We start from the raw sequence: 15,492 nt of genomic DNA on the forward strand, positions 1-15,492 counted from the left end.
GACTCTACGTTATAAATTAGAATTTATTATTTGCTGTACACATTGGATTTGGTCATGAGTGAAATAAAGAGATGAGAAGTCCGTATTGGTAATGCCATTATGACAATCATTGATTTGAGTGTTAGTCATACTACTTTTTCTTGAAATAAATACTGATTGCTTCAATTTTTCTGTTTTTTATTTTTTAATACAAAAAATTATCATTTTCACAAGACTTGGTGGAGCACTAAGGATAATGGATGTAAGCACATCACAAGAAGTCTGAAAATGCTAGACCTGGTGGCACACTATGGATGTGGTAATCACAAATGTAAACGCGTCCTAAATAATAATTCTGAAAACATGATGAAGATGATGATCATGAACTTCCGCATCAAATGTGGTGAAGCTTAATGGAGAGGTAATTATTGAAGTAAGCAACATGATATGTATTCATAGTTATCATCAAAAGATTGAATAAATATGAAATTTTAAATATTGAAATAATTTGGGGAACATGGCCTAGTTATGCAATTTCATTTGGATCTCAAAAACACCTATTAAATGATATCAATTTAAGTAAATAAAATACAAAATTTTAAATTACCATCTTCTTGCAATTAAATAAGTAAAAGTATGACATATTTGGATGTGATTATCATAGTATTTTTTCGCTAGAAACCAATGATAGAGGGGGCCTAAACAAACAAGAGACTGTATGCACCCAGCCCCATCAAAGACAGTAGCGATACTCATATATCAGTGGCCTGAAAATAATTTCGAATGCTTTCCAATTTGAAATTCGATCATGAAACCTTCCACCCACCAAACTTTTTAAGAATTAGCCCAAATATCACATTCTTAGTGCACGACATTCTAGAGCCAAGACCGGAGTGCATAAAATTCTATAAAGAAATGGTTGGACATGTTGCTGACTCTGATATGAAAAAACTCTTGAGTGAAAATAATTAAGTCGATTTACAACACAAACGATGTAGATCATATAGACAAACACGTAAATGTATTGTGTCCCTCTCTTCTTATTCTATAAACTTCGTTTATGTTTATTAGGTTTATCTTTTCTTTCACCTCCATGCCGCAGTGATAGAGCTACACTTGAGTTGTGCCAATAATACTCATTTGTAATATTTCTCTCCATTATTTCACACTTGAGTAGCAACAGCTTTAGCAAAGTGTGCCAAGTGCAGAGAATACAGAAAACATAAACAAAAATCGATTATACAACAAATCTAATAATTGAGAAGCTTACATGAAGAAGAGAGAGACGGGTCTCCGTGACTAAAAACCCCATTTTCGTGTTTTCTGCTGTCACCCACTTCAGTCGTACGTGTTTCTCTCCGTCTTTTAGTTGTTTTAATTAATATTAGGGTTAAATACATATTTGTCCTCCGTGCTTTACGACCTTTATTTTTTACCCTCTCAGTTTCATTTTTTATCAAATTTGGTACCTGTGGTATATGAAAAGACAGAATTGGTACCTCCGTCTGATTTCCCGTCCAAAACTAACGTCCACCCACGTCATGTGAGTAATTTTTTTTTTTTTTTTTTTTTTTCACTTTTCTATATCACTTTTTTTTCACTACAATACAACCCACATGAGATGGGCCCATGTGATGGTAGGCCCTACCTCATGTGAGTAATAATTGTGTAAAAATTATATTAATTATTGGCCTTGTTTGGCAAGAGAAAATTTTTTTTTCTCTTCCTCTCTTCATTTATCTAAAAAATAATGAACTTTAAAACATTTCAACTTTATATTACATCAATAATTTTTTATTATTACTTAAATAAAAAAATTCACTACAATACAAAACTTTTTTCACTTTTCTATACAAATTCCTTTTATTTATATTACATCTATCACTTCTATCTCTAACTACCGTTCTTCGTCCTTTACCAAACAAAGCCATTGTTTTTCTATCACTGCCCAATGCTATTTTGTGGGTTTCAGTAATGCCCATTTCTACACCGTGTTGCACGGCATTCTAAAGGCAGATGAAGACTTGGTCCCACATGTCATGGCAAACTTGTCAAACTCATCATTATTTGGTGCTTTAGTTAATAGGAGTTTGGAAAAGTGTCTGGATTCTCACACCAGTTTTCCTTTCTTTGGAAAAGTGGTCGGATTCTCGCTCCAATTTTTCTAATTTTCTTAATGTCTACAAAAGATTGGACATCGCCATTCACATAAAGTTCAATATCTTCATCATGGCTATTATTATTATTGATTATTTTTAATACAAAAAATTATCTTTTTCACAAGATTTGACGAAGCACTATAGATGAATTAATCGTGAAAACATGAGAAGATGCTGATCATGTACTTCCAGGTGACCACGTTAAATGTGATGAAGCTTAATAGAGACTATAGAGTGGTAATTATTGAAGTAAGCATCACGAAATGTGTTCATTGTTATTAATCAAAAGATTGAATAAATATGAAGTTTTAAATATTGAAATAATTTGAAAAACATGGTCTAGTTATGCCATTTTTATTTGAATCTAAAAAAAAAACTTGTAAATGATATGAACCGAAGTAAATGAAATACAAACTTTTAAGTTAATTACAATCTTCTTGCAATTAAATAAGTAAACGTACGATATATTTTTACTTACTGAAAACCAATGACAAAGGGGTTCTAAACGGACAAGGAAGCCGCAAGAACCCAGCCCCATCAAGGGCACTAGCGACACACAAATCAATGGCGTGAAAATAATTTCAAATTACTAGACCATCACCCTTATTGCACGGCATTTTAGAACTAAGATCATGGTGCACAAAATTTTATTAAGACATGGTTGGACAAGTTGGTGACTGATATGCAAAAACTCTTGGGTAAAAATACTTAAGTCGATCTACAACACAAATGACAAAGATGATATACAAAAACACGTAAAATTCTTTTGTTTTTCTTTTTTTATTCTTTAAACTTCTTTTATGTTTATTTCAGATCAAATTATTTAAATATGACTCTACCAAAAATATTTTTCAGTTGATTCCTTTTAAAAACTCAAAACCCAAAAGCAATTTCCAAATGCTACACCAAAAATTCTCATAAATTACAAAAACAATTAAAACAAGAGGCTAACACAACAAAAAAAGTGCAGAGAAAATTACAGAAAACATAAACAAAAATCGATTACACAAAACTTTTCATAATTGAGAAGCTTACACGAAAAAGAGAGAGAAAAGCGAGAGTTGTCTTGTGAATGGTAAATGCTGCCCGGTCTTCGTGACTAAAAATTCCATTTTTGCGTTTTCTGTTGTAACCCACTTCAGTCGTACGCGTTTCTCTCTATTTTTTAGTTGTTTTAATTTAATTAATACTTCTTTTGAAAAAAAAAAAATTAATACTATTTTTTTATTAAATAAATAGAATAATAAAAGTAGATCGAGTAATGCTATTTAGTGGTTCCAGTCATGCCCATTTCTACACCATGTTGAACGGCATTCTTAAGCCAGATGAAGACTTGGTCGCACATGTCATGACAAACTTGTCAAACTCATCACTATTTGGTGCTTTAATTAATAGGAGTTTGGAAAAGTGGCCGGATTCTCACACCAATTTTCCTAATTTTCCTATGTGTGTTTGTTTTGATCGGACGTATAAGAGTGAAAAAGGAAGAGAAAGAAATACCAAACTTCTATTTTCTTTGATGTAATTTCAGATTAAATTTCATTGATTTACCCGATAAAACTATTTGCTTCCTCCTCTGTTAGCAAATATACCACGCTACATCAAAAGCAATCAAATTGCACTGTTAATTGGCTTTGCGTATACTGAAAGCCACAATATTCAAGTAAAGGGTCCTCTTGAAGGATTTCCAGAAGCTACACTGATCCAAAAAGAGAGCCTTACTGTGACTGTTGTGGATTCAACAAATGAGAGATGTAAAAGTAGATTCCTCTACGTGGATCTTGGCAGTTGGTATGGAAAAAGCTACAACTTTTCTTAATCTTAATCAGCTAACCCTAATCTCTTGAAGCCGGCTCTAAAGAGAATGCTTTTAAGTCAGGTGCAATATAAATGGCTGGAAATCCTTCTAGCAAATAGCATATCTCTTATTTGCTCACTATTCTTTCTCTCTCTATAAATCGAAAGTTATATAATACAGTTAATTATACTTAAATAAACAAGATGTCCATTTGGGTTTGATATTTTAAAATGCAATATTTAAAAACACAGTTAAATGTTTGGTAAAATTGTTGTTTGACCTTTAAAATTACAGTTTAAATTTTAAAATTGTGTGTTTTAAAAAAAACACGCTTTTGCCTGCAATTTAAAAAGGCATATTTTCTGAGCTTTTAAATTGCAATTTTTTAAAAATTACATTTTTGGTTTAAAATTACATTTTTTGTCTACGAAATTACAATGCCTAACGCACCCGTATTCAATACATATATCTCCGCTTAGACTCTTCCGCTTTCCCTGTTATTATTCTCATCATAGATTTCTAGATATATAATAACTAACCTTTCTATATAGTTTTCTACTACGTGGTATCAGATGCTTCATTATATGTCAAGACTTTGAAATACTTGACAGCTCAATATTTCATTGGGACGAAGGAATGTGTGGTGCAGATAGAGCTCTGCTTCTATTCCTTCCATGCCGCAGTGATAGACATGCAGCAGTGATAGAGGGCTTAAGTTGTGCAAATAATAAGCTTGTTTGGTAAAGACATGTACAAAACAGAGTAATGGGTTGTTAATTTTGAAATTAATAAAAAGTGATGATGTGATATAAAGTAAAAAGAATTTATACAAAAAAGTGAAAAAAAGTTTTGTATTGTAGTTAATTTTTTTATTTGAATAGTAATAAAAAAATTATTGATATGATATTAAATGTGAAAATGTTTTGATATTGATTGATATTAGGAAATGAATTTATTGTAATTGATTGTAATTTCCCATAATCAAATTTGATGCTAATCTCTTATTTATATTATTGTAATTGAAGTTGATAGTAATCAAATCAATCATATTTGGTTATCCTACTTTTTTATCTCAACTCTCCTTTAAATAGAGGTCTTTTGTATTATAATATTATCAAGTGAATAAGAATAAAAATGTAGCATTTGGCTTTATCCTGTGTATTAAGTCATAGACAGGACTACGCAAAAAAAATTGTCTCTATTTTATTATTCTTATGTTTTCTTTTTAATTTCTATAGCCTTATGTTTTCTTTCAATATATATGTGTGACACTTTTGAAATCATATTCTAAAAGTTTAAAAAGTTGCAATCCCGGGTTCCCATGTTTAAAAATTTTGCAATGTTACCTCTTGCTAAGATTTTTTTTTTTTTTGTTAAAACTTAACGGATGATGCAAAAATGCCAAAATACCACCGTTTTTTCTTTTTCTTTTTCTTTTTATTTTTATAAAAAAAAAAAAGGGGAAAAGAAAAAAGTTTGCTTTAGCAACCCACCACCTTGCCAGACCCATGGTGGCAATTAGTCGATCTTATTCCAACGAGCTTCAGTTTTTTGAAGTTTTTTTTTTAAAAAACTTTGTTTTTAATTGAGGATAAATTTATATATATTTTTTTATAAATATTTTAGGGGTGTAAAATAAACATTTCACTTGTTTATAGTATGATTCAACTCTAAACTCTAGCAGTAGGGTTGACATTGAAAAAATTTTAATTTAAACATTGAAACTGACATTGCAATTTTTTTTTGAGAAATACTACATGTACTTAAAACTTTTACAAATGGAATCTTACTAATTGATGTGGAGCTTATTTATTGGAGATAATCAAAATAATTAATAAAAATAAATGCTGCGAGTACTAATGAATAAGCTCCACATCATCTTAGTAAGGCTTTATTTGTAAAAGTTTAAGTACATATAACATTTCTTAATTTTTTTTTTTTATTATTATTTTTTTAATTTTAAGGATATGATTATGAAAGTGCCCAAACACGAGGGAGTAAGTAAAATTTCTTCAAATAGTTTTGAGTTTTTTTTTTTTTTTTTTGAGAGAAAAGTAAGAAATTTTTTTTCGTTTTTGTGTTAATTTTTTTTATTATTATTATGGAAATTAAAAAAAGAAAAAAGAAAAAAAAAAGTAGAAGTTTATCAAACAAGCTCTTACTTTTCTGCTTGGAGACCAGTAGCAAATGGAAAGGCTTGACAGCAACGATCGTCAGGCGTAAGAAATAACTCCCAACTAACAACACCAAGCAAGTTGTTTTGCTCAATTGAGTTGTTGGCACGAGTCCGCTATGTTGTGAATAATTGAGGAGTTTCCTACTCCAAATTTATTGCGAGTGGGAGAATTTGATGAAAAGTTCAAATTCAATACATTTTCACAGGCCCCAAATGGTGGAGACATTTCAAGAAAGATAAATTTCCCTCGCATTATCATTTCAACAGAGACTTTTTCAACATCAACTTCTAAAACCCGGCCAACTTGTTTTGGTGGTAATTTAAAAGAAATTATAAAAGGTAGTTCATGAAAACTATTTATTTTATTATGTCTTACATTAAAGAAAAAATAAAAAAATAAAAAAAGCCTACAACTTTTTATTACTTGTACTTATTTCAACTTTTAATTTTTATTTTTTTTAGACTTTTACTATTATTGTTGTTATTTATTTATTTATTTTTGGCTCGGGAGTATTTTTACTTCATTTTTTAATATAAGCTTAGCTGTCAATAAGATCGAGTTGATATTTGTGGAAAGTCAATAAGTCATGATATGGATGATGATACTGAATTAGTGAGGGATCTGTTTAGGAATAAATTTTGGGGACAGATAGCAATTAAGCACGGTAAATGATTAACGCTTTATGAAGCGTGATTTCCAGTCGATTGAGCTATCCCTTAGAGCAATTCATTGGTTACTTGAGCATGCCTAATTCTACATCCTATAGCGTATGACGTTATTAAGCCAATTTATTTACTAAAAAGAGAGGATCGAGGAACAATATGTTGGAATAAGTAATTTACTTGATTCAATGACAAAAACGGAATGATTATTCCGAAGACATAACCATTATTTCATTCCAATCACCTATTCCAGGATCTAAACCAGCCCTTAATATTTCAATCTAGACAAAAAGTTGCTCAAAATATCATGACTAAGTAATTGGTAAAAATCTTTTACGTTGTTGAATATAGCAAGGCTCACCAAACATTAATAAAGAGAGACAAGTTTCAATATCACTTTGACAAGAAACGAATATTTCTAAAACGTAGCTTGATTTGAAGGTACGTAATTAAATCATTTATTGGGTGGATGTTGTGGGTTCATGAAAATTATTTATTTCATTATTTTTTATTAAAGAAAAAATAAATAAATAAAAGAAGAGAAGATTTTCATATTACCGTCGGCTCCATCATTAGCTTAGGATCAAGGAACATTTTTCTTAAGACTGAATTTTTGAGATCATTAAATGGGTAGTCAGGTAAGTAAATAGAACCACAAAACTAAGGATAAGTATTTTTTTTTTTTTTTTTTTTTGATTCAAAAACTAAGTATGATCACAAAACACTGCTTTTCGATGATTTTTTTTTTTTTCTTTTGGCTTTTACTTTTCTTTTTCTAACGGTCAACGAAGTCAATCAAAGCCCAAACCACCCCCACCCTCTTTTTCCCAGAGCCAAAATTTTTCCTTAGAATTTTTTGATGCTCAAATCAACTTATATATTGGTCGCACTTGAGCTCTCACTAATCCCCAACACCTCAACCATCAAACACTACTCATGGAGAGAACTTGTTTCCCATTTTCCTTTTTTGTGGCACTTCTCATGGTGCAATGTTACATGGCAAGCCTAGATGTTGCAAATGTTTCTAACATTACAACCGATCAATCTGCTCTTCTTGCCTTAAAGGCTCAAATTTCTTATGACCCTCGTAATGTTTTGTCAAACAACTGGTCTATTGGCACCTTCGTTTGCAATTGGGTTGGTGTTACTTGTGATTCTCGCCATCAACGAGTAACCGTTTTGAACCTTTCTTACATGGGTCTTGTAAGTACCATTCCTCCACACATGGGAAACCTTTCGTCTCTTCTTAGTCTAAACATCGAAAACAATAGTTTTCACGGCTCTCTGCCCAACGAGTTGTCTCATCTTTACAACTTGCAACACTTATCATTTGGATTCAATAACTTCAATAGAGAAATCCCATCATGGATGGGGATGTTATCCAAACTTCAAAATTTGTCTCTGTTTGGTAATAGTTTCACAGGAACTATTCCACCATCTCTATCAAACATATCTTCATTGCAAGTAATTAATCTTAGTTATAACCAACTTTTGGGCTCCATTCCATCCTCCATCTTCAACATATACAACTTGCGAAGAATTGATCTCAGTGATAATATGCTTTCTGGTCCGATGCCCTCCATTATTTCCAACATGTCATCACTGCAAATCATTAACCTAAGAGGTAATAATCTTTCTGGTCCACTCCCAAAGGAAACTTTTGATAATCTTCCCTCCTTACAACAGCTTCAAGTATCTTATAATCAATTTTCTGGCCAACTCCCATCTACTTTGTTCAAGTGCAAACGACTGCAATATTTATCATTTATGAATAATGATTTCACTGGAAGTATACCTTCGGAAATTGGAAACTTAATCATGCTCACAGAGTTATACTTTGACAACAACAACTTTGAAGGTATGTTTAGTATATCTGTGTGTAAGTACCCGATTGATGACACATAGAACTTCATAACTGTCAAAGTTTATGGTTATATACCTACGTACCCATCTCTTTTTATTGTTACATTCCCCACTCTTTTCCTCTTTTGGTTAGTCTAAATTAGATTTCTTGCTTCCATTGTTTTGTTTTCTTTAATTCATTTTAAGTTCGGAGGTCATTGAATATGATGCAGATTGAAACAAGAATAAATTTGTCATTTTAGTTTATTTAGATTATTAGTTTTATTTGAATTTAATTATGGGTTTGGCCCAAAGTTTTAAGTTATTTGTAATTCAATAATGGACTTAACCCAAAAGTGAGTCACAGTAGCTTAGTTTATTTGTTATTTATTAATGGGCTTGGCCCTTGGCCCAAAGTGAGTCACATTAGGGTTAGGGTTAGGGTTTAGTCTATAAGCTTATTTAAGCATAATATTCTATTGTAATATACAGTTTATGATGAACAAAGAAAACAGTTTTGTTCCCTTGAGGTATGACTCATCTCTTCTTTCTTAGTGGTGAGACGCTGGTTTGTTCTTTCATCTTCGTTAATTTGGTGAGACTCTGAATTAACGTAAGGTTTTTATTTATTTTATGTTATTTTGTTTTTCCCTGCGTCAGAATATATCGACAGTTGATCACTTCACCAATGGAATTGGTGGCAGATAGCAGATGGTGGAGTGAGGGAAGACAAATGGTTAGAAATAAAGTTTGAGAAAAGAGGATGGCAAAGTGAGAGAAATAGAGGACATTGAAAAATACTAAGTGGTGATGGTGAAGGGAGATCACAAGAGTAACAGAAAATTTTGAATGAGGGAGGGAGAGGTTGACTGTTAAAGAGGCGGCGAGGTAGTAGATATCTATTTATTTTCATAAACAGGGTTCGTTTGGGTGATCGATTTTTTCAAATCAAGCAATATTGTACTATATTTAAAATTGTGAATACCAAGAAAATTCGAGTTTTGAAATTATGTTTGAATGGTTTAGAGAATCTGAAACAAAATTTGAAAAAGATGTTTGAGAGTATGAATTGAATTGAATATAATTGAGAAAAATATATATAAAAATGATTTATTATTATTATTATTATAAAACTAAAAAACAGATTTAAAAAAAAAAAAAACAACGTTTAATATTGGGGTGGTTTTCAAACCATCCCCAGGGGTGGCTCTACCACCCCCAGCAGCTGTTTGGGGGTGGCACAGCCACCACAGAATTTGACAGGGATGGCCAACCACCCTCGAAACCACTTGGGGGTGGCCGAGCCATCCCTAACAGCTCTTTCAGGAGTGGTTGAGCCATAAAATGGGTAGTCAGGTAAGTAAATAGAACAATAAAACTAAGGATAAGTATGATCACAAAACACTACTTTTTGATATTTTTTTTTTTCTTTTGCTTTTACTTTTCTTTCTCTAACACTCAACGAAGTCAAAGCCCAAACCACCCCACCCTCTTTTTCCCAAAACCTATATTTTTTCCTTTGAATTTTTTGATGCTGAAATCTCCTTATATATTAGTCGCACTTGAGCTCCCACTAATCCCCAACATTCACTACTCATGGAGAGAACTTGTTTCCCATTTCCCTTTTTTGAGGCACTTCTCATGCTACAATGTTACATGACAAGCCAAGATGTTGCAAATGTTCCTAACATTACCACCGATCAATCAACTCTTCTTGCCTTAAAAGCTAGTATTTCTTTTGATCCTCATAATGTTTTGACAAACAACTGGTCTACTGGCACCTCTGTTTGTAATTGGATTGGTATCAATTGTGGTTTTTGTCATCATCGAATCACAGCTTTGAATCTTTCTTACATGGGTCACGTAGGCACTATTCCTCTACACATAGGGAACCTTTCATTTCTTGTTAGCCTACGTGTCATAAACAACAATTTTCATGGCTCTGTGCCCAACGAGTTTGCTCGTCTTTACCGATTGCGTCACTTATCTTTTAAATACAATGACTTCAGTGGAGAAATCCCATCATAGATGGGGCTGTTATCCAAACTTCAATTTTTGTCTTTACTTGGTAATAGTTTCACAGGGGGTATTCCACCATCTCTATGTAACATATCTTCATTGGAGATAATAAGTTTTGGATATAACAAGCTTTCGGGCTCCATTTCTTTGTTCAAGTGAAAATTACTGCAATATTTATCTTTAAGTTATAACTATTTCACTGTAAGCGTACCTTCAGAAATTGGAAACTTAATCATGCTTACAGAGTTATACCTTCACAATAACAACTTTACATGTATGTTTAGTCATGTTTTAGTTGATTGATTATATGGATGACATCATTGACTCAACATATTTGCCTTAATTAATTGCCTCCAATGTGGCAATATGTTGCATAAATTCTCAAATGAAATTTCAAAGTAATATTACTAACACATAATTTTCCAACACAACTCTCAGCTACCGAATCAAGTGTAGCTAAGTGACTAAACCTCGTTTGCTTCTTCCTTAGCTGAGTCCTCAGAAAGGTGTTGTTCTTCCTTAACCAACACAGCATAATCGTCTTTGACGCTTCGACTGAATCCGTAATTGCTCATACTTCAAATTCTTCCTTCCGGAACAAAACGGTTTGTTAGCTCATCCTAAGAAATCACCAAGCTTAACTTGTAGCTTGTTGGGGATGCTCTCACACTTTAGCTTGCATCATCGATCAAACTCTAAAACAGTGTAATTTAACTAATTTAAGTTTAGAATTTACGAAGATTTTAAATTTAAATTTAAGATTTCTATATATTTTTTTTGTTTTCAAATAAATACTTGAAGCTGAAATGAAAGTTTGAAAGTAGCGAACTGGTTCACGGTCTTCATAAAAAGCTAGCACCATGTTTTCTGTGAATGATATTGGTTGGTGAATTGAAGGATAAAAACAGAACAGTCTGAACAGAGGAATAGGAAAGTGGGCCCTCTCTGTTCTCATCCAAAGAAAGCAAAGCTATATAGAATCAAGGCACATTTGAAGGGGTAGAAAATGACCCCTGTTTACGCACATGAAAGGCCATCTTACTTTTGTCCCAAAATCTATGGTAAAGACAACATATATAGTAAGGACTTGACATGAGTTTTTTTTTTCTTCTTTATTTTGGTTCAATTCATTTCAAAAGGTTGGAAACTACATTTCTTCATAGAACCTGTGGTATCTCATAAGTCTAGACTTTGGTGTAGCAATTTTTCTTTTTCTAAATGATGGATTAGGAAGGGTGCTAATCAATTATTTAAGATAGAAAAGAAAATCAATTAGTATAGGCTGAAGAGCAAGTGATTTATTATGTTGGAAGCCTTTTGTCAAATTGGCATTGTTCTGTATTCTCTAAGGTTTTTATAAGATATAACAATGATTATGTTGACTAATTTAACGATGACTAATAAATGGGTATGGTTGGAGAGAATGAACAATATCTACAAGAGATAATTATGTTCACTGGTATCCTCAAATTTGCAAATGTTGTGAATAGGTTCAAGAATATAAATGATAAATTGTGGCTAACCCCACGCCCCCCCCCCCCCTTTTGTTAGATTTTTTTTTTTTATTTTTTTTTATTTTTTTTTTATTTATTTATTTTACAAACTTCAATATTTGATTGTAAATGGTAATTGTTTTCTAGGTCCACTCCCTTCCGCTTTGTTTAACTGCAAACAACTACAAATTTTATGGATGTCGTCCAATAGATTCACTGGAAGTGTACCTTCAGAAATTGGAGGCTTAGGTATGCTCACAGAGTTATACCTTTATAACAACAGTTTTGAAAGTATATTTAGCTTTGCTTTAATTGACAGATTATACATATGGATGACATCAGTAATTGAACTTATTTGTTTTTTTTTTTATTATTGCATGAGGTTATGGTTGTTGTTGTTGGCATTGTTCTGTATTCTCTGAGGTTATTATAAGATATAACAATGATTGCGTTCACTAATTTAATGATGACTAATAAATGGGTATGGTGGAAGAGAAGGAACAATATCTACAAGAGGTAATCATGTTCACGGGCATTCTCAAATTTGCAAATGTTGTGACTAGGTTCGAGGAAATAATGGATAAATTGTGACTAAGCCCTTTTTTTTATTATATATTTTTTTTTTTTACAAACCTCAATATTTGATTGTAAATGGTAATTGTTTTATAGGTCCGCTCCCTTCCGCTTTGTTTAACTGCAAACAACTGCAAAGTTTATGGATGTGGTCCAATAAATTTACAGGAAGCGTACCTTCAGAAATTGGAGGCTTAAGTATGCTCACAGAGTTATACCTTGACAACAACAGTTTTGGAGGTATGTTTAGCCTTACTTTAATTGACAGATTATATATATGGATTACATCAGTAACTGAACTTATTTGTTTTTTTATTGCGTCTGATGGTACATTTCAACTGGAATACAAAATATTTTGTCCAAACCACGTAAGGAAACAAAAGGACCAAAGAAATTATAGGACAAAAGAAAATTCTAATGGATAGTAATGTAATTGTTTATTCTTGCTAAAATTCGAATTAGCGCTTCTAAGTGACTAAACCTCGTTCGTTTCTTCCTTAGCCTCGTCCTGAGAAAGGTCTTGTTCTTCCTTAATCATATTCACAGCGTAAGCCTCTTTGACGCTTAATGCCACCGAATCCGTAATTGCTCATACGTACTTCAAATTCTTCCTTGTGCAACAAAACGATTCATTAGCTCATCGTAAGAACTCACCAACCCTAAATTGTAGCACAATGCCTGACCCAGGATTCACACTTAGCTTGCATCATCACCTACTAAACTTGTCCTATATATTACTCACCTATACCTATCTATGATCACAACCTTATATCTGTTTTATATGGTTCAAGAGCCCAATTTTCTAATCCCACATGTAACATCTCTCAAATTTAATTAATTTAATAATTAATTCAATGGGTTTCCTAACACCTATTTGCCAAGAATATATCTCTCAAAAGATCTATCTATAGTTCACCTGAATTAATTAATAAAAGTAATTAACATGGAGAGCTAAAGCATAATTTTTCACGTCAACTAACAGTGAGCTAATTGGGAAATACTACCATAAACTTGGATATGCAATTTTTGACACGGCCTGTGAATCCGTCACAAACTTGACACGATATTAAAAGGTTGTAGGCACCATTCCTCCACGCGACAATTTTTGAACCTTTCTTACATGAACATTGTGGGCACCATTCCTCCACACAACATTTTTTGAACCTTTCTTACATGAACATTGTGGGCACCATTCCTCCACATGTAAGAAACCTTTCATTTCTAGCTAGTCTAAACATTGAAAACAATAGTTTTCATGGCTCTCTGTCCAATGAGTTGTCTCATCTTTACCTGTTACAACATTTATCCTTCGGATTCAATAACTTCAGTGGTGAAATCACATCATAGATGGATATGTTATCCAAACTTCAAAATTTGTCTCTAAATGGTAACAATTTCACAAAAAGCATTCCACCATCTCTATCTAACATATCTTCATTGCAACTATTAAATCTTGGATGCAACAAGCTTTCGGGCTCCATACGTTCCTCCATCTTTAACATATCCACCTTGCTAAAAATTTATCTAAAGTTTTGCATGACGACACAAGCTGACCGAGCCGCGGGGTGGAAAACCGTAACGGTTACTAGAAGTTTTATGCACGCATCAAGCTATATAGCCTATATACCCTATACCCTATACATTGTAAACCAAATTATTATTAGCAAAAAGAAATTGATTGGCACGAGTTTGCATGGGGGAGACAAGTTCAATTATATTGTTTATTCAAGAATTGACACGTGATATGGCTTATAAGAGTTACGAGAAACCGTACAACCACCTATTTTATAACATTCAGTTCTGGCAGGCTTATCAAATTTTCTTTCAATTTTCGTTTTTGTTGTTTTTTTTTTTCTTCTTAGAAAAAAAGGAAAAAAAAAGAAGCAAAAATTCACTCTTTATTAAACCATCTACATCGTATTCAGCATTTTAAAAGTACTTTTATTGTTTTATCTAACAATTATTTTTTTTTAAAATTTTTCTATTCTTTCAACAATCCTATTGCGCTGCCCTATATATTTTAATTTTATTTATTTATTTATTTTTAGTAAGGAAACAATATTCACCAAAAATATCACAACTAAAATGAAGAACCTTTTCTCCCCGTTTCAACGTTGGCTAGTCAAAATAGCCTGCTTTGAGTGCTTGGTCTCAAATGAATTTACAAAATAATATTACTAACACAGAATTCTCCAACACAACTCTCAGCTACCGAATCAAGTGCATAGCTAAGTGACTAAACCTCGTTCGCTTCTTCCTTAGCCGAGTCCTCAGAAGGGTGTTGTTCTTCCTTAACCAACATAGCGTGATCCTCCTTGACGCTTCCACTGAATCTGTAATTGCTCATACTTCAAATTCTTCCTTCTGCAACAAAACGGTTCATTAGCTCATCCTAAGAAATCACCAAGCCTAACTTGAAGCTTGTTGGGGACGCTCTCACACTTTAGCATGCATCATCGATCAAACTCTAAAACATTGTAATTTAACTAATTTAAGTTTCGAATTTACAAAGATTTTAAATCTAAATTTAAGAATTCTATATATATATATATATATATTCTTCAAAAAAATACTTGAAGCTGAAATGAAAGTATGAAAGTAGCGAACTGGTTCACGGTCTTCATAAAAAGCTAGCACCATGTTCTGTGAATGATATTGGTTGGTGAATTGAAGGATAAAAACAGAACAGTCCGAACTGAGAAATAGGAAAGTGGACCCTCTCTGTTCTCATCCAAAGAAAGCAAGCTATATAGAATCAAGGCACATTTGAAGGGGTAGAAAATGACCCCT

The 15,492-nt window shown here is 32.4% G+C and overlaps 1 protein-coding gene across 1 annotated transcript; it reads left to right on the forward strand.

Annotated features, from left to right (window-relative positions):
• The first annotated feature begins 7,771 nt into the window (after nucleotides 1-7,771).
• LOC133869239 (putative receptor-like protein kinase At3g47110) lies at nucleotides 7,772-9,325 on the forward strand. The gene is made up of 3 exons (XM_062306194.1): nucleotides 7,772-8,633; nucleotides 9,110-9,147; nucleotides 9,278-9,325. Exons 1-3 carry the CDS (start codon nucleotides 7,772-7,774, stop codon nucleotides 9,323-9,325), a joined length of 948 nt encoding a protein of 315 aa, XP_062162178.1.
• Nucleotides 9,326-15,492: the final 6,167 nt, after the last annotated feature.

The sequence above is a fragment of the Alnus glutinosa genome, chromosome 5 (assembly GCF_958979055.1).
Source record: "Alnus glutinosa chromosome 5, dhAlnGlut1.1, whole genome shotgun sequence".
In the NCBI taxonomy this organism is placed as follows: domain Eukaryota; kingdom Viridiplantae; phylum Streptophyta; class Magnoliopsida; order Fagales; family Betulaceae; genus Alnus; species Alnus glutinosa.

Coding starts and splice junctions, on each gene's coding strand:
- LOC133869239 (XM_062306194.1), top strand. CDS start 7,772: ATGGCAAGCCTAGATGTTGCAAATGTTTCTAACATTACAACCGATCAA. Junction 8,634..9,109: donor TGACAACAACAACTTTGAAG/GTATGTTTAGTA, acceptor TGTAATATACAG/TTTATGATGAACAAAGAAAA. Junction 9,148..9,277: donor AACAGTTTTGTTCCCTTGAG/GTATGACTCATC, acceptor TCCCTGCGTCAG/AATATATCGACAGTTGATCA.